At 36.0% G+C, this 19,174-nt stretch overlaps 1 protein-coding gene across 5 annotated transcripts in view; it reads left to right on the forward strand.

The window, feature by feature from the left end:
- The window catches only part of C1GALT1 (core 1 synthase, glycoprotein-N-acetylgalactosamine 3-beta-galactosyltransferase 1), a 49,927-nt gene extending 34,688 nt beyond the window's left edge, over positions 1-15,239 (forward strand). For all 5 annotated transcript variants that reach the window (XM_006074583.4, XM_006074582.4, XM_025290883.3 and 2 more), the window contains 2 exons: positions 3,070-3,737; positions 10,181-15,239. In XM_006074583.4, the coding sequence (XP_006074645.3) occupies positions 3,070-3,737; positions 10,181-10,399 (887 nt within the window). In that variant the 3' untranslated portion in view covers positions 10,400-15,239. The remainder of the gene's footprint in view (positions 1-3,069; positions 3,738-10,180) is intronic.
- The last annotated feature ends 3,935 nt before the right edge of the window (positions 15,240-19,174 follow it).

The raw sequence follows: 19,174 nt of genomic DNA on the forward strand, positions 1-19,174 counted from the left end.
TTAATTTTGTTTTCATGGTTCATATCTATGTCTGGTTTTTGCTGTTACCTTGTTTTAGTCTTTTTTTTTGCTTAGTGTTGTTTTCCTAGAGAAACTCAAGAGGTATATATAAATTTCAATTTACTGTTTATCAGTGTCTGACATAACTAGTCTTTTCTCCTTTTGAGAGGCATAAAACTGTTAGGGAAGTAGAACCAGGCATGTGTTACATCGATATGATGTGACTTCACTTTCCCCTGGTCCTCTGCCTCCGACCAGGTGTTCCCAACCGTGTCCTCTCCGTGCCCCTTGAATGCTGCTTTGCTCTCAGCCTCTGTTCTTTGGCTCTTTCTTTGCCTGTGTGATGTCATCAGTCCTCATAATTTTAGTTTCCATCTGTTCCTTGCTGTCTTTCCCTTAACCTAGTTCCAGACAGTATGAGAAGGCATTCACAATTCAAAGGTCTCTGCAAATGGTGATTTATTTGACAGAAAATACAGTAGCTTGAAAAAAAGGTTGGAATTCTGGGATGCAACGGGGTCCCACATTAAGGGGTGTTTGTCTTATCTTTTTGGCAGTAAATTGCTTCTTTCCTACCTCTCAGTCTAAGGTTGAGGGTGAGGTACACATCCTGGTTATTTTATGAACTAGCAAGTACATGCATACGATGACAAAGTGTCTTGTGTGTGAGTGTTTCTATGACAGTGGTTCATCTCTGAGCAGCTGTGTTCTTACCATAGAGCAGTTTGATTGCTGTGCACTGGCTCTGCACCGTTACTAGGCTCTAGTTGTTCAGTGGGAGCCAGGCTTCTCTACTGGTAGGCTGTTCTAGATCAGCCTCACTGCAGGCACATAATTTAGGACCTACTTGTCCTACTTGATGGTCTGCAAAATGTAGGTATGCTAAAGGTTTCTCACAGACTTAACATGTAAATCATACTCCTTCCTTTCCTTTACAATCTTAAAATGTTTTCTTCCTCCTATTTTTATATAACTCACTACTTTCTGCCTAAGTCATGGTAGGTGCTTTCCTCTGCTTACCAATCAATCCTGTTTCTCATAAATGTTGACAGTCTACTTTTTTGCCGTTTTTTAGGTTACTTCTCTCAGTCTGTAGCATACTTCCCCTAAATCAGACCTTCAGCTATATCCATGTACTTGCACTCAAGCAAACTTCACCGTGTCTTTTGTCCTTTCTTCTGGTGAATTTCATTTAAAGACCTAATTTCTGCATCGTCTCTTATTTTTCCTGATAGTGCCTTATATCCCCTTCTTCTCTGTTCTAGCCAGCTTCCCATTCACTATTCTGTAGTCTTTATCAGCCATTACTTTACCCCTCAGTTCGTTGAAACCTTTACACATACTTCTGTTACAGCATCTCTTAATATACAGCGAGTATTGATTTGCATGCCAAGTTCCCATGCTAGAATGAATTCTTCTGTGGCAAAATATGTGTTTTATTCATCTTTTAATCTCCTTTACCAGCGCATGCCCATCACAGAGTAATGAATGAGTGAGTAATTGAAAGAATGAGAAACGCTGTCTACCAGATTGCAGCTGTAGGGAAAAGGATGTCTTGCTCTATGTGAAACATATTAAGGATTTCTGCTCCCACCACAGTCCTTCCCGCCCAGGATTTGGCGTATATGTACAACTAGGAGATTGAACCCCTCCTCTGTATGAAATATGAATGCTCTCTGCCTGAAAAGAGGGCAGTTTTGCCTGGTTTTGGATTGCAAATTCTTGATATTCAGAGGGACAATTAGAATATTTTCATCCCCTTCCCAGCATTTCCCTTTACTCGCTCTCAGTCAGTTAACTAGAAATGTATGCCTCCAGTTGTTAATTTTTCACAGGACTGAGCTTTTGTAACTGATTGACCTTAACTTCAAGGACATTTCCTCAGCATGCTGCCTAGAGCGTTGCTACACAAAGTGCAATTTTGTAGAGTCATGCTGGTTTGGTCTACAACTAAAAAAGTATTGACCTCAGAATTAAACAGTTAGAACCTTTTATGGTAATTGGACAATAATTTTGTGTAAATCTAAACATAAAAACTTAGGGCTTGTGTTTTTTGTATTTATTTTTGAAATTTTATTTTATTATTCATTTTTGGCATGTTGCAAAAGTATAGGTCTCTAACTACTGGAAATAAAAATTGATCCTTCACCAAGCACTGATCTGGAATCTCATAGTTGGAGTCTTTCTCTGGAGCAGTGTTACTCAAAATGTAGTCCTGGCCCAACAGCCTGTGAATTGTTTGTTAACCTGTCTGCATCCTGATTAGAAGCTTGCACCAGAAAGTAACTCAGTTAAGCTTACTGCTTAGTTAAATGGACTTTTTGGTAGATTGTAGCAAGACTTCCTTGATGAAAGAAGTAAGATGTTGCTTTACTTTTTTTTTAATTGTTTGTTTTATTTTTGGCTGTGCTGGGTCTTCATTGCTGCTCATGGGCTTTCTCTAGTTGTGGCGCATGGGCTTAGTTACCCTGAGGGATGTGGCATCTTCCTGGAGCACGGATTGAACCCATGTCCCCTGCATTGGCAGGCAGATTCTTGTCCTCTGCACCACCAGGGAAGCCCAATGTATTGCTTTATATTTTGGCATAAGCTCCCTGTTTCTTTGCAAACCAATACTATGAAAAACACTGCTCTTGACAATCTTGGAAATACTACCTCTGCTTGTTCTTCTGTTCTGTTTCTGGTGGAGTTGCACTTTGGAATGAGGTATGTTACTGTAAGAAATTATCTCAGCTTTGCATTAACTCATCTTTTTCGAACTGGGGAAGTCATGAAAATCTTTTTAAAATCACCTCAGGGTACTTGTAGAAATGCATAACACAAGATGTGGACTCCAAGATGAACTGCCACTTCATTAGTCCGTGTTTCCTGCCCTTCAGAAGCTTATTCAGAGCAGTGAAAATTTCCTGTCAATGTTGTGTTTCTTTCAGCTGAATCACTAACAGTAGAGAGGTATATAGAAGGGGGAGGGGAGTCTTTTGAAATTGTTCAAGAAAATGTCTTCTTTGGTATAATTTATTTTGAATTTACAACTATGTAAATTAACTTTAAGCAATTTTTGTTTAATAGATGAGAACACTGACATCGCTGAAAAGCTCTATCAGAAGGTTAAAATTCTTTGCTGGGTAATGACAGGGCCTCAAAATCTAGAAAAAAAGGCTAAACATGTCAAAGCCACATGGGCCCAGCGTTGTAATAAAGTGTTGTTTATGAGTTCAGAAGAAAACAAGGACTTCCCTGCTGTGGGATTAAAAACCAGAGAAGGCAGAGACCAACTGTACTGGAAAACAATTAAAGCCTTTCAGTATGTTCACGATCATTATTTAGAAGATGCTGATTGGTTTATGAAAGCAGATGATGATACTTACGTTATACTAGATAACTTGAGATGGCTTCTCTCAAAATACAACCCTGAAGAACCCATTTACTTTGGGAGAAGATTTAAGCCCTATGTAAAGCAGGGCTACATGAGTGGAGGAGCAGGATATGTACTGAGCAAAGAAGCTTTGAAGAGATTTGTTGAGGCATTTAAAACAGACAAATGTACGCACAGTTCCTCAATCGAAGATTTAGCACTGGGGAGATGCATGGAAATTATAAATGTAGAAGCAGGAGATTCCAGAGATACCACTGGAAAAGAAACTTTTCATCCTTTTGTACCAGAACACCACTTAATCAAGGGTTATCTGCCGAGAACCTTTTGGTACTGGAATTATAACTATTATCCTCCTGTAGAGGTAAGTTTAGAAATTTTACTACTGTATAGGTACTTTGACTTGTGTTTATTTAAAAAACTAATAATGTGATGTTCTTTAGTATCAGTAGTCAAGAATCTTCCTTAGTCTTTTTATATCGAATGGCAGTATAACAGAGCAGATGAACAAAGGTGTCGGCAATAGTAATTCCAATAAATACTAGTATTGCTGCATGCCTGGTGCTAAGAAGATAGCAATAAGTATTGTCAAGTTCCAATTCTTATAAGCCTTACATTCTTGATGAGGAGGCATACAATAAACAGGTGGACAAGTCCAGTTATAAAACGATTTTAGGTAGTGCAAGTGCCCTGGAGAACAGTGGAGCCAGGTAAGAGAATGGAGAGTGGCCCAGAGTTGGAAGGGATACTTCAGTTTGGGCAAATGAAGAAGGCTTTGCTAGAAGGGTAACTTTTGAACAGAAACCTGAGTGAGGTTAGAAAGCAGGCTATGGGAAGATCTAGGTAAAGAGCCTTCTCATCTTTAGGAACAATGCCTGAAAAGATTTTGAGGTTCAGAAAGACCTAGGTTCAAAGCCTGCTCTCCCACTTAATAGTTGAATGACCTTGGATGGACAGAATTTGCCTAACCCCGGAGCCTGAGTTTCCTCATTTGTAAGATGGACCTGATCTACCTGTCTTATCAGTGGTCATCACGATACAGGACAGTGTCTGTCATGCAGGGAGGACCTGAAGTCCTGGACCTCACTTGACACTTAGCTTACGTTCCTGAGAATTTTGTTTAAAAAAATTATTAAATATTTCAAATGCACAGCTAAGTATTTGTGGATATACTGTTTTGTACCCACCAATGACTGGGTATGCACACACAACACAACCAGCTTTAGCAGATATTAGTCTTTTGCCACATTTGCTTTAGATTTTTTTTAAAAAAACAAAAAGGTGTAGAAATAGGTGAGGCCAGTGTCCTTGCCTCAATCCATTTCTCTTAGCTCCTTCCTGAGAATTAACCACTGTAATGAGTTTAGTATTTATCATTACCATGCGTGTTTTTATGTTTTTCCTACATGTTTCCTATTTGTAAATAATACATAGTATGTTGTTTTGCAGGTTTTTAAATAAGTAGAGTTGTACCATAGGCATATTTGAACATATGCTTTTTTCATGCAACATTAAAATTTATCAACATTAATATATGTCTCTGCTTCATTAATTTTAGACTGCTGTATAATAATCTAATACATGAATATACTGTAACTTACCCATCCTCCTGCCTGTATATATTTAGTAAGCTGTTGCCATTTTTTCACTATATGAGCATTACATCAATGATTGACTGGAGACCAGGAATCACAGAGTCTAGCTTTTAGACTCAGTTCTGTTATTGATTAATGTCTTGAGGCAAGTTACTGGCACTGTTTACCTTTTCTCTGGCCCTGAGGTCCAATAATACACTTTATGGTACTGTTCTCTTCTTTATAAGCCATTGTTTTCAAATCACCATCTAAAACAGTGGTTCTCAACCAGGGGCTCTTTTTTGCCTCCCAGAGGACATTTGGGAAAATCTAGAGACCATTTTGGTTGTTTACTTAGTGGTTGCTACTGGCATCTAAAGGGTAGAAATCCACAAGATTGTAAACTTACTAGATGCTGAATATTCTACAGTGCGCAGGACAGCCCCTCACAACAGAGAATTATCCAGCCCAAAATGTCAGTAGCACTGAAGTTTCTAACCTTGACCTGAAACATCTGACCTGAGCTTTTAAGTTTTCAGCTTTAAAAAGAAATTTTAAAGCAAATTACTACTTTTTCAGCTCTCAACCACCAGTGTGTTCCTGGTACTTACACAGAAGTGATAGCTAATCCTTAACGGTAAACCTACATTTAACAAGTGACAAAACAGACTCAAGAGAGTCACGTAACTTGACTATCCTGATGAGTAGCCTTGGCAGTATTTGCAATCCCTCTCTGATTTTTAAAGATCTTATTATTTCTATCATGGCCACTGCAGTCTGATTAATCTTATATGTGCTCCCCAAAGGAGTGTAGAGTGTATTAGAGTAAATATATTTTTGTTGGGATAAATTCCACTTGAATAAACAAACATTTTAAAGTTCAGTTTTATGTAATGAGGTTCTTTGAATCCATATGCTAGCATCTTACTGCTATTATAGATGCAAGAATTTCCTAAACTGTAAAACACATGTATTCCCAAGTCTGACTCTTGATAGTCTGTTTTGGTTTGGTTTTAGTGAGGTACTACTTGGGATGCTTTTTCGGTGCAAAGTTTTTTTAAGCTATCCAGGATTACTTGACCTCTTCCCATCTCAATTCTGTACCCCTACCATACAAAAATATACCTACACTCAAGAACATTACAAGTACATAATAATGAAAACACCTAAATGCATGTAAGATTTCACTAAGAGTTTTTGATGTTGGATACACATAACAGTAATAGCAAAGGAGCATAATAATTGTTATTATTTTTAACCAGTAAGATATCCCACTTGGCCTTTAAAAGTACTGCCAACAGTTCCCACCTGCAAATAAGGTACACCTAATAATATAGTTTATATTAACAAATATTTACAGAGCACATATTTTATTTATTTTTAGTTGTATCATGGTTTTTTTTTTTTTTTTCTTTTGAACTTTTTGTTTTGCATTGGGATATAGCTGATTAACAATGTTGTGATCATTTCAGGTGAACAGCAAAGGGACTCATCCATACATGTATATATATATCCATTCTCACCCAAACCCTTCTCCCATCCAGGCACATATCTTATTTAAATTGTACTAGCTTTTTAAATGGATGGGAAAATTTACGTTTATTCTCTAAAAATTTATAAGTTATTTTAAAATCTGTAAAACAGACTTGTAAGTTCCAAAATTGACCCAGCCTAATTTTGCCTCTTCTCTCTCAGGAGGTTCTATATAAACCCAAAGTGAAACCACACTTCTGTTATTATTCATCATTTAATAAATTGTCTTCTCTCTAAGGGAGTTGCTGTTTGCAAAGCTGTCCTGAATCTCATACATACTTGCTTTCTTTCCTTAGTAGTCACTAAAAATACAGTGTGGGAAAGATTTGTCTGTAATTCAACATTATAAAGCAGTTATACTCTAATTTAAAAAAAAAAAAAAAGAAGCTCCTAAAAAGAAGATTTTATCTAGCAGGTTAGGGTGTGAAATACTGTAGTTAATCAAAAAGTTATATTCTTATATTAGTTGTTCAGAACTTTTCATGCTGTTCCCTTTCACACTACCTTCTCACTTAGAAGTGAATCTGTTCCTAGGAATGAAATCTTTTCCCTAGGACTCCAGTCTGTTTCCTAGCAGTAGATTTTTTTTCACAAGAAAATTTTGAAGTCAATCTTAATACAGCAGATTTAAAATATAGTGGATTTTCAGATATTAAAAAACATTCCTCTATGTGTGAAATTGCCTTTTTTATAGGTCAGAAATGATCAAATGTGGTTTTAGCATATTAATTCTTCAGTTTTATTTATATTACCTCTAATCCATTTGAAACTTAGTGTATATGGTTGATGTACAGAACTCCTGATTTTTCCAGATTGTTAACTAATTATTCCAGTGCCATTTATTAATAGTCCTTTGTTCACTGCTGATTTAAAAATACCTCCATTATTATCATTCACTATAGCATTACTTACAGTGGGGTCGATATCTGAGGTTTCAGTTCTGTTCCATTGTTCTATTTGGTTTTGGCTCAGTACCATATTGTTTTGAACCTTGTAGCTTTACAAAGTCTTCAAATTATTCATCTAAGACTGTGTCTTTTCTCCTTTATTGCTCCCTCTCTTTTTCTTTTAAATTGTTTTGGCAACTCTCAAGTTTTATACTTGTGCATAAACTAATTACTTTAGGAACAATGGATATCTTTCCCCATTATTTTTTAAATTTCCTTTTAGGTCCCTTAGTAAATTTTTATAGTTCTATTCAAGTAAATCTTTACTTCTTAAATATCTCCTTAGGTTTTTAGAATTTTTGTTACTCTTGTAATTGGTTTCTTTGCTTAATACTTTTAAACTAGTGTGTATATGTGTATATATATGAAAGCTCTTTTTTTTCCCCTGCTGCTGCTGCTGCTAAGTCGCTTCAGTCGTGTCCGACTCTGTGCGACCCCATAGACGGCAGCCCACCAGGCTCCCCCGTCCCTGGGATTCTCCAGGCAAGAACACTGGAACATCTTTAAAATCTGGCTCTGTTCCTGGATTTTTTTTTATTTCTGGTGATTTTTCACTCAACTCTGTTGAGTTTTGGGGGTATCCATGATCATATGCAAAGAACTAGGTACTTTGTTTCTAAGGATTATAACTATTTTATTATATTGCCTTTTATTGCTTATAAATATTAACTAAATAAATAATAAATAAAAAACCGTTATCATTAAGCAGCTATCCTGGCCATCCAGTAAAAAAAAAAACAGCACAATGGAGTATAACATAATTACTACAGTAAATCTAAGCAAGATATTATTATAATATTTCAGAGTTATATAAAATTGCTTCCAGAGAGAATCCAGGAATTTAATACTAACCGCTTTTGTTCTACTCTTTAATTTACTATGCTGCTGCTAAGTCATTTCAGTCATGTCCGACTCTGTGCGACCCCATAGACGGCAGCCCACCAGGCTCCCCCATCCCTGGGATTCTCCAGGCAAGAACACTGGAGTGGGTTGCCATTTCCTTCTCCAATGCAGGAAAGTGACAAGTGAAAGTGAAGTCAGTCAGTCGTGTCTGGCCCTCAGTGACCCCATGGACTGTCCAGGCTCCTCCGTCCATGGGATTTTCCAGGCAAGAGTGCTGGAGTGGGGTGCCATTGCCTTCTCCAAGTTTACTATGCACTGGCCACTATAGTAGCCACTAACCACATATGACTATTGAGCATTTGCAGTATGACTTCTGAAATTTAGATGTGCCCAGTAATAGAAGTCATACTTGATTTCAAGGACTTAGCACAAATAAAAAGAATGATTTCATCAATAATTTAGAAAATATTGATCACCTATCTAAATATTAAAATAATACAGATTTATTCAGTTAAAACATTAATTTCACCTATTTCTATCTACTTTTTAAGTATGACTGCTGCATTTTTTGGTTACATATATCTACTGAATAGAACTGGTTTGATAATCACAAGTTGACTTATCTGTTTACTTTTCATATTTATTTCTACTTTTAAATTCCCTAAAAATGTAAAAAGTAGACACCAGATAATTTTTCAGTGTCTACATGTTGGTCCAAGAAACCCATCTATTCAGTGTTTGTTTCAAAGGAGTTTAGAGAAAAGGCCAGAGAAAATACAATGGACAATTTCTTTATGATTTTTACTGCATTGTAAGCTGCATACTTCCAAACATGAATTATTAAATGTTTGATTTAGTGGATCACTATGAATCTTCTCTGGGAACTTGCCTGACTGTTTTTCTCCGTGGGTCATTGCAAAGACGGTAGATAGTCTTAAGTTTTCTTGGAGTTATCTGAGTGAAACAGTCTCCAGATGCCAGTTTTGACCCTAGAATGACCTTGTTTCTGACTACTTAATTCTGGGACCAGTTTTTTAAATTCTCTTTTATTCCTTTTTTATTCTTTCCTGCTTTTGTATTTTTGTTGTTATTTTGTTTCTGTCTTCTTTGACTTAACTGCTCTCATGCCAGCTCAGAAATCTATGAGAATTATATAACTGAACAAAAGTTTAACTGAGGGCCACCTGAATGTGATTATTCTGACAGTGTAAGCTGACATTTATTGAGTATTTACCACAGGTAAAGCATGGTACCAGCCATTTTATACACATTGTCTCCTCTAAGTAACCATCTTCTTTTGCACGTGGCGAAATTGAAGCTTATAGAGGTTAAGTAACTTGCCCCAGATTATACACTAGTAGGCAAAATACGGGCTCAAACCTAGGTATGACTTAGCACTTCCTCTTTTAAATACCAGATTGTTTGGGTTAATGTATCGATGAAGTTTTAGCTTTCAGATACATTATGGGCAAGGCTTTGTAGTCAATGTTCTAAAGGTGTCTTTCTCAGGCTGAGCCAAGCAAAAATTTATAATGAGAAAATTATGAAGAGAAAGCAAAACTTGGAGAAACAGAACTTTGTCCTTTGTATAGCTGACTCTTTCATTTGAAGAAGTCTCATGGTTTTCTAGGTTTGGTGTTTTTGGAGGGGCGCTAATCTATAGGGTATGAGAGAATTTTATTTCAGTTAGATATACTTCAGCAATTTCATGTTTGGTTTTACATTGTTGGGAACTCTGAAAACGCTTGGTTTCTTTCATGGGTCTAATAAAGCATGTGGCTGTGCTTTAGTTTGCCAGCTTTAATGCTTTGATTCTGTTAAAACTAGTGTTTCCTTTTTTATCCGTATGTTAATATTGTATGTAATAATATGCCATTTATTAATAATGCCTGTTTCTGCTACTTTTTTAGGGTCCTGGTTGCTGTTCCGATCTTGCAGTTTCTTTTCACTATGTTGATCCTACAACTATGTATGAGTTAGAATACCTCGTTTATCATCTTCGTCCGTATGGTTATTTATACAGATATCAACCTGCCTTACCTGAGAAGATGCTAAAGGAAGTAAGTCAGATATACAAAAATGAAGATACAAAAGTAAATCAGGAGCCCTTGAAAGAAAAACATAAATGAACAGAGGTAAAATGCCTAGTGTTGCACTGAAGAAGAACCTCTCCACTTCTGATCGAGAACACTGGAACCCCAGTGAGGAATTCTTTCCAAGTGAACGTTCCATGTTAGAAACCTTTCGTATGAATGACTGTAAACTGAAGCTTTAAGTGCGCTGTGAAGTCTGTTAAAATGTGTTTTGATACAGTAATATATATATGTATAAAAAAAAATTTGTGTTTTTAAAATGGTGGCCAGGCAGAGGGACTAGAAGAGAGATTTGTTGCCTATTCCTGACCACATGTATTACTTTCACTGGGAAATTAAAAGTTAAATTTGCTAAAACTACACTGCACCATGTTAGTAACTCACGATGCTAAACAGATCTGCCTTAAAGAAAATTTAGAAGGAAATACTGTTGCTCAGTGTTGTCTGTAGACTCAGAACATGAGTTTATATTCGCAGTATGATATAAATGAACCAACCACCCCCTGACACACACACGTACAGTTTTTGTCTAATGAAAATTTGCTGTGACTATTTATAATTGGTAGTATTTCTTCCAGAAGAAGGTAGAATAAGAATGGCACTTGTCTTTAAGTGCATTAATAAAACCACATTTTGAAATTATCATGGGCCTTGACTGTATTATATACTTCATTCTAATAGTTAATCTTCTGCGGAGTCCCCATTGCCTCTTTTCTAAACATGCTTAACCATTCTCAAATGCCATTTCAACTATTAATATTTATTTACTGAAAGCATTAATAGCATTCTATAAACATGCATTTTAAAATATTTTATTCCTAGTTTTACCCGTTGTTAATTATGGGTAACTAATGAATAGTAAATTTAATGCTGTTTGGAGATGCATTTCTTATAATAGTGCTATTCTCAGGAATCACTAAGTAACGTTTTTAATTGATTATTTAAAACTTTGTCCAAATACATAATTATAGTTCCTTTCTTTCTCATTCTGTTGAGAGATGAGAACTTGTTTGTGCCTTGCATAACTTGTTTAAAGCAGAGATTTGAGATTCATTTTTCGGTTCTGAGGTGGCTGTTAGTTACACTGGCTAAGTAATTTGTAAGATTTTGACCAGAGTTAATTAAAAACATTAAAAAATGCAGAATGCTTAAACAAACTGAAATGTGTCAAATATTAAAAGACCAAATGCTTAATTTATGAGTAACACTGAATTTTGATGCTGACTTCTTTGAGGATGATTGTTTTTGTCATTGGACAGTTGGAATAGACCAGAATACCCGTTCAAGACTGTCATCAAAAACACATAAATGTTTCATTCTAATTTTAACCCTCTATTTCATCTAACCCTCTATTTAAAGAATTTCTGGAAGGAAAGAAAATGTTAAATTTTAGTTGTTTTTAGCAACTATCATCTGAGTGTATCATAACAGAATACACCTTCTATATGATTATCTTAAATGTTACAAATAATTTACATTTCTCTTATGTTTTATCATAATGCTCATTTTATGTGGCTGTCATGCCATTGATTCTGCTGCTTAGCTACATGGTTTATATTTATTGTGCCAAAATATGTCAAAACCAAGACCTCTTTGTGTTGTGTATTTGAGAGATTGTTCATCCTAGTGGCTAATGATGGCATTACTCTGTCAACATAGTGAAAACTTACCCTAGTTTTTACCTATTAAATTGTGTTTTGTTATTTTCTTGGTGATATCAGCTGCCAAACTTTCAAGGCGTTCTATTCTTTGAGCAACTCTTTACCTTGGTATGAATATGAATTTACTTGCAGTCCATATATGCTACTTTTCTGTACTAGAATTATAAATTGTTTACCATAAACATCCAAAAACCTTAAAATTGACTCATATGAAATCAGCATTGTGATGAATCCTGAGGTCTGGAGTGGGACCACCTGGGTTTAAATTCTTGTTCCGTCACTGGTTTTGTAGCCTTGAGCAATTAACTTAATCTTAACTCTGTGCCTCAATTTCCTCATCTGTAGACTAGGGACAGGACAGGAATACTACCTACCTCACAGGACTTTTATGAGGATTAAATGAGTGACTATGTGTATGGGTTTTAAGAACACTGTTTGTCCCAGAGTGTGGAGTGCTAAGTGTTAAGTTTTTTTTATTATTCTTTACCTTGGAGTGTATTTATTTTACATGAGTGAGAAATCTGCTTTAATGAAATCGGATATCAAAGGAAATATTTCATACATTTCTTATAATAAGTAATAGCTAGTTTTTATTTGATGCCTACTATACACCAGGTAATGTGCTTAGATACTCTGTGTTAATCCTCACAAATTGGGGGTTACTCCCATATTATAGATGAGAAAACTGAGGCTCAGAGAACTACAGTCATTTTTCCACTGTCAGAAAGTTAGTAAGTAACAGAGCTAAGGTTTATATTCAGAGCCTGTGTGTTCTTTGCACCATGTCAGCCTTGAGGTTAATCATGTAACATTACTTCCATTTTTACTTAATGACATGTGACATCTGATACATTGGCCAGTAGTTGTCAAATTAACCAGCCAAATTGTCATAATGATTCTTAAATTGTGGTTCATATACTTTTGCCTGGGAACTTGTTAAACTGGAGGTTTCAAGACCCCAATTCCAGAAATTTTGATTCTTTCTTGGGACCCAGAAGTATGCCTTCTCCCAGATTCCCTTGGGCACCAGTTCTCAAAGTGGTCCCAACCCGCAGTGGCAGCATCACCCGGGAACTTGTCAGTAATGCGTCCTGGAGCTCACCCCGGACCTGCTGAATTCTGAAACTCGAGTGGTGGAAGCAAATAATTATGTTTAAATAAGCCCTCCAATTCCCCACTAAACCTGGTGATCATATGCAAATAATTATGTTTAAATAAGCCCTCCAATTCCCCACTAAACCTGGTGATCATATGCAAATCATCCTTATAACACACTGAGGATTACTTCCCCTTAAGTGTGGTTATCTTTCAAAATTTAGATACAGCATAGTATAATGTAGTTCTGTACTATGGATCTAATATAGAATCACACTATATTAGTAAAAGACTAAAGATAATATAAATATATTTAGTAAGAGACTAAAGATAATATAAAAGGTCAGTGAATCATTTGTTTGACAAAATCCTTTAGCTGCTTCAGGGTGACTAATATCAGGGCCCACAGTAAAATATGAAGTTTAGTAGTTTCATATTAGGGCAGAAAATGTTCAGTAATTGCTAGTTAAGTACACATTAATTCATTAAAAGCATACCTAAATGAATGTCATCAAAAATGTCCACAATTGGTGGTAAAAAAAAATTTTCAATAGAGATAGTAAAGTACTATTATATAAAATGCAGAATGTTTTTCTGCTAATTCTATCAAAATTCATCACTTTCAAGGATCAGTTGACTGTCCTATAGGACGTAGTAAAGCAAAAAACTCTCCAAGTATTTAATAGAGCACATAAAACCAGATTTGATGAGGATAATGACTCTCTTTTAAATGAAGGTTTTTGTCATCTGGGTAAATGACTTTAGTATGGTCTTAAAACAGGCTTCACTGTCTTTTGTTCTCCAATAACAGTATACTTGTATTGCAAGTGGGAAGTTTGTAGATGATACAAAGCAGATTTTTTCCCCGAGTTCAGTTGTTTTCAAATGCCTTGAACTTCAGAGGAGTTCCTGTTACATGTAAGAAGATTTGGAAATAAATGACTGACCAGTTTTTAATATTTTTAAAAGTATGGTAATTGAATTTGAGCATTAAATTTGCTAATTGGTTATTTTCATAATTGTTTTAAGTATTAATTTTTCACTTCCTTGAGCCTGTTATACTGTATTATTACTAGACTGAGGCTTGAAAAATTCCTCATTTGATAGATTAGATGAAATCCACCCTTTTATTCATTTAATTTTCATTTCTTTAGAATATTTTACTTCTTTAGAATATTGACAATTTCTACTTCTTTGTATTTATTGCCCATCTTTATTTCCTTGATAACTAACTTCCGCTTTCTAATTACTCCTAATGCTGCCCTCACAAGATTAATTCAGCTATTCTTAGTGATTAGAGTTTGTATATATCACTTACATAATTTTATACCTATTGATATTGTTTCCCTATGAGATTGGAAGTAAAAGTTTGTCTAAGAACAATGCCTGCTGGCTCTCAGGATACTTGACCTACTTAAAAGTCTACAATTTTAAACTAATTTTAGATATTCAATTAAATGAAGTAAAATTATTTTAAATTATTTGGATTCTTCCACTCCCCAACTTCCCTTTTTCTCAAAAAAAAAAAACCCTCATTTGCCTCATTTCACTGCTTATTTATAGTAGGCTTCACAGAAGCGTACTTAAGAAATCTGGGAGACAACCTGTGGTTTATGTTGGACTAAATATAACCTCTATTAATTAAAAAGATGGCTTATGTTTATATATTGGAGTTGAAATAGAAATTTTAGTTCAGATATGAATGAGAAATTTTATAAATTCTATTTAGAGAAACCAACTCTAAAACTAGTTTCACAGTTGAATAGGGCTCTGTTTCAACTCCTTTACCTCTCTAGTTTTTAGTTTATATCAGCAAAGTTTAAATAACTTTACAGGGCCCTGCAGCGATCCATATAAAGTATATTATTAGAGGGGAACTAATCTTACTGCTAAGCAGTGTGTTATATTGCCCAGAGAATGTTTGTGTTTTGGAATTTAAAAATTATGTAACGTAATAGTATCATGAATGATTTTAAAATGTCTGGTGACTTGCTTATTTTAAGTGATCACCAATAAGTCAGAAAAAATGTATTTTTAAATGTTTTTTAAAGTGCCTTTTGAACATTTTTAAACAATGGATTTAAAAAACTGCATAAAATAAATTACCATTTTAAAGCTGCTTTATCTGATTATTTTTAACTGATGTAAAAGTTGTGGGAGAAACATTGTCTTTAACGGGTAGTTTTGGGGTTATTTTACCAAAAATATTAAGCAGTTTTCCCATCAGTTATTCAATTTAAATAGGCTTAAATAATTTTTACTGCAACATGTTATTTTTCTTTAAAGCAACAAAACATTCCACTTCTGATTTTGAATAATCTACATTAAAAAAAACAGAAACACTTATGCTTTTGTCCAGGTAAGTGTGTATCTGTGTATGTATGTTTACAGGTATACATATATGTTATAGAAAGAACATATGAAAAGAAAAGATTGCTTTCCTATTTCTTGGTATGCTTTTATCTGTCATGTACACTTGAGAAATTTATTTATTCAGCTAATTATTTAATAATTGTGCCCAGAATGTACTAGAAATACAGAGGTGAGCCACATATATAAGGTTTCTGTTCCCATAGGGCCTTAATTCTACAGTGAGGCAATAAACAAGGTAGTAGATGAAGGAACACCATGGTTCAGAGTGGTGTTAGGAAAATAAAACTGTGATATGGTAGAAGAATTTTCTGGGTGTGGGGTCAGGGAACACCTCTGAAGAGGTAATCTTTGAGCTAACCTGAATGACAGACATTTTATATACTTCAAAGATATTTATATCTATGAAGTTCTTTGTTCCTCCTATGTGAAAAAATAGTAATAATATTGTTTCCCACCTCTGCTTAATCATGCTTTGGGCATATGTGAAGGCTCACCTCCTTGTCTTTCCTCCTATTCCTGTAGCACTGGAATCATACTCCTTGTAACATTTAGGGTTGAATTTCATTGTTGCTGTCAGATTGTAGAGCAATGGTAAAATCTAGGCAGGAGTTTGAAAAAGAACTAATGATTCAGTTTCTTTCTTCAGTTTTATGCAAGAATATCATCCTTATAACTGTACTGTTCAGTGGACATGTGTTTGAGAGATAAGACTAGAAAGGTGTGAGTATTTTAATAGTTGAATTTTTTCTTTAAAGTATTATTTGTTACTTTTTCATACTGGTAAGATTTATGTAGTAATTTTATTTGATGAGATGAAGGTATATGCTTAGAATAATTAGGCACAGAAATGATTTGTTGTTCATAAAAATTAATGTTTGCAACCTACTCACTTGGTTGAATTTTCCTCACTTCTTGCCTTTGAATTTCTGGTTCTTTGAACCTTCCTCTGTTCTTTGCTTCTCTCATCCCATGTCTTTGCTTTTTTCTTTTCCTCCCATTGGCAGCAGTACTTTCGTTTCTTTCGGCTTTTTTTTTTTTTTTTGCCCCCATTTCCTATCAGCAGATGTGTTTTAAAGATTTTTTTTTTTTAATCACGTGTTTTTTGGTGAATTTCAGTTCCCTCCCACCAGCTGAAGAAACTTCCTAGAATCAACAGAAAGGAGAAGGAAGAAATAATTTCCTAGAACTAGTAGAAAGGACTCAGAGAATACATGTCATCAGAATCCTAGAATTTTCTCTTTTGTATGGAAACGTTTCCTTCTAGAACCTACCTCTCCAAAAATATAGGTGCCTTTTCTTTTTTTCAGTATTTGAAAACCAGTGAGAATCTGCTTTCCTGTTTTTAACCCCAAGTTGGTATCATCTTGTCTGGCAAAAGTGGTGCGCGAGGCTTTGAGTGGTGCTCTTCGTGGCACCCGTGGGCTTCCCTGTGGCTCAAGTGGTAAAGAATCCACCTGCAGTGTGGGAGACCTGGGTTGGGGAGATCCCCTGGAGAAGGAAAAGGCTACCCACTCCAGTATTCTGGACTGGAGACGACTGTATAGTCCATGGGGTCGCAAAGAGTCAGACACGACTGAGCGACTTGCACTTTCATCGTGGCAGAGGTATCCCTCTGGAACAGGATCACAAGTATTTTTCTGTTTTATTTGAAACAGTGAGGCGGAGACTTCCCCTCTGGTTGGCTGCTGCCAGCTTCTCTGTGTGCTGTCGTCTTGTGCTGTGACTTCCACCTACCACCGTGTTTGGTCCTGAGGAAGGAACTTGTCCTCTCCCTTATGCAGCAGAGCAGAGGCCAGATGTTCCTGGATGTTCCAGAATAACAGAAGAAAGGGTGCAGAGAATAGTTTATGAGAGCTGCCTAGAAGGATTGGGATCCTCTTGCCACTCACCAGACTGTCTTTCCCTTGCCTTATTTCCAAAGCACCAGGAGTAGCTGAACTACCCCCACTAGAAGCATTCCAGATACCGCTACGTTTTATAGAGTGTCCACCCAATTGACATCTACCCTGTGTAAAATAAAGAAGCTCTTCCTTCACCCCAGGTTACAGCTCTCACACTTCACTTCCTGCTGGAAAACTGATTCCTCTCCTGGGAAACTGATAGGGAAAACATTCACTGTCTTCAGAGGAAATCCCGTCTTCACTCAGAAGGGTGTGGTCTGGATTTGTGGTCCCCATGTGGAAATACCCAGTAATCTGTGAAAGTGAAAGTCGCTCAGTCGTGTTCAACTCTTTGTGACTCCATGGAATTCTCCAGGCCAGAATACTGGAGTGGTTAGCTTTTCCCTTCTCCAGGGATCTTCCCAACCCAGGGATCGAACCGAGGTCTCCCACATTGCAAGCGGATTCTTTACCAGCTAAGCCACAAGGGAAGCCCAAGTCTTCAGAGGAAATCCCATCTTTACCCAGAGGAGTGTGTCTGGATTTGTGATCCCCATGTGGAAATAGCCAGTAATCTGACTTCAGTGTATTTCGTGAAGTCTGTGTTGTTCATTCTTAAATCCCATGTGGAGCAGCAACAGCCAAAGCCAGGTGAAGGCATGCCAGGCTCAGTCCTGTACCTGTTCTGTCTCACTGCAGTAAGGGTTTTAAACTGGTCTTAGGATCCAATCTCAGCTATATGCTCACTTCACTATAATAGTCATCAACCTTGAAACTTAACAGAGGTTGCTTGATAACTTCATTTATATCATTTTCCTCTTTAAAAATTAGCCACTTTCAAATCTTCATCATCTTTAAAGTGTCAAAATTTTAGAAGTGGAAGCAGAACAAAAGAATTGGGAAATAATGAGTGAATCACGTGTGTTTCCTTAGTGATCCTAAATTAGACATGTGCCCTGCTATTTCTGCAATCTGTAAGTAATAATGACATTTGGTGTTATTTTCCATCTGAGAGTCTCATAATTTTACTAAGTTAGACTTTCTTTTCATGTTTTATTGTCCTTACACTCTTAGGCTACTAAATCCTCAGATTTACCAGATGGAAAGCTGTTCAGAAGTCAAGTGACTCAACAAGTAAAGCAGAACTGAGTGGTGAAATTTAATCTGAGTCTGCAGTTTCAAAAAACACCAAGACCCAGTTTCCTTTACTGACTTAAAAGTGGGATGAAATGAAAAATTACTTGGTGCTCACAAATTTTAAGATCACAAGTGACCTCATTTAGGGCTAATTGATTATCTCATAATAATGTAAATAAATTTGCTCTCTAATAACTCTAGATCACCACATAGATTATTTGAAACTCACTTATCAGAGTATCTTTTCAAGAGTTTTCTTTTTTAACTGTTTGCATGTAGAACTTTTGATGTAGAATTACCCAGACTTCTTGCCATTACTGAAATCCAAATAAGTGAAGCAAGGGAAATAGAAGGTGTGAAAATATAAGGCGGTGATTTTACCCAAAAGCACAGTTATTATCATCAGTGAGTTTGTTTTCTTTAAATGAAATTAAAGTAGATTGGTCTACTTTGACACTGTTTTCTCCAGACTCCACCTTATGTGATAGGATAGAAAGATGTTAGTGATTTCCTCTAAAAGTGACTGTACTTCTCACACCTAAGAATTAAAAATTAACCTCACCCCATGGCATATCACGTTAAAATCAGGAGCTGTCATGGTTACCTCTTCTTTCATCTCTCCATAGGTAATTCTTCCCAAGGTTCACCCAAGCTATTCTGTGTAC

This window comes from Bubalus bubalis, chromosome 8, assembly GCF_019923935.1.
Source record: "Bubalus bubalis isolate 160015118507 breed Murrah chromosome 8, NDDB_SH_1, whole genome shotgun sequence".
NCBI lineage: Eukaryota > Metazoa > Chordata > Mammalia > Artiodactyla > Bovidae > Bubalus > Bubalus bubalis.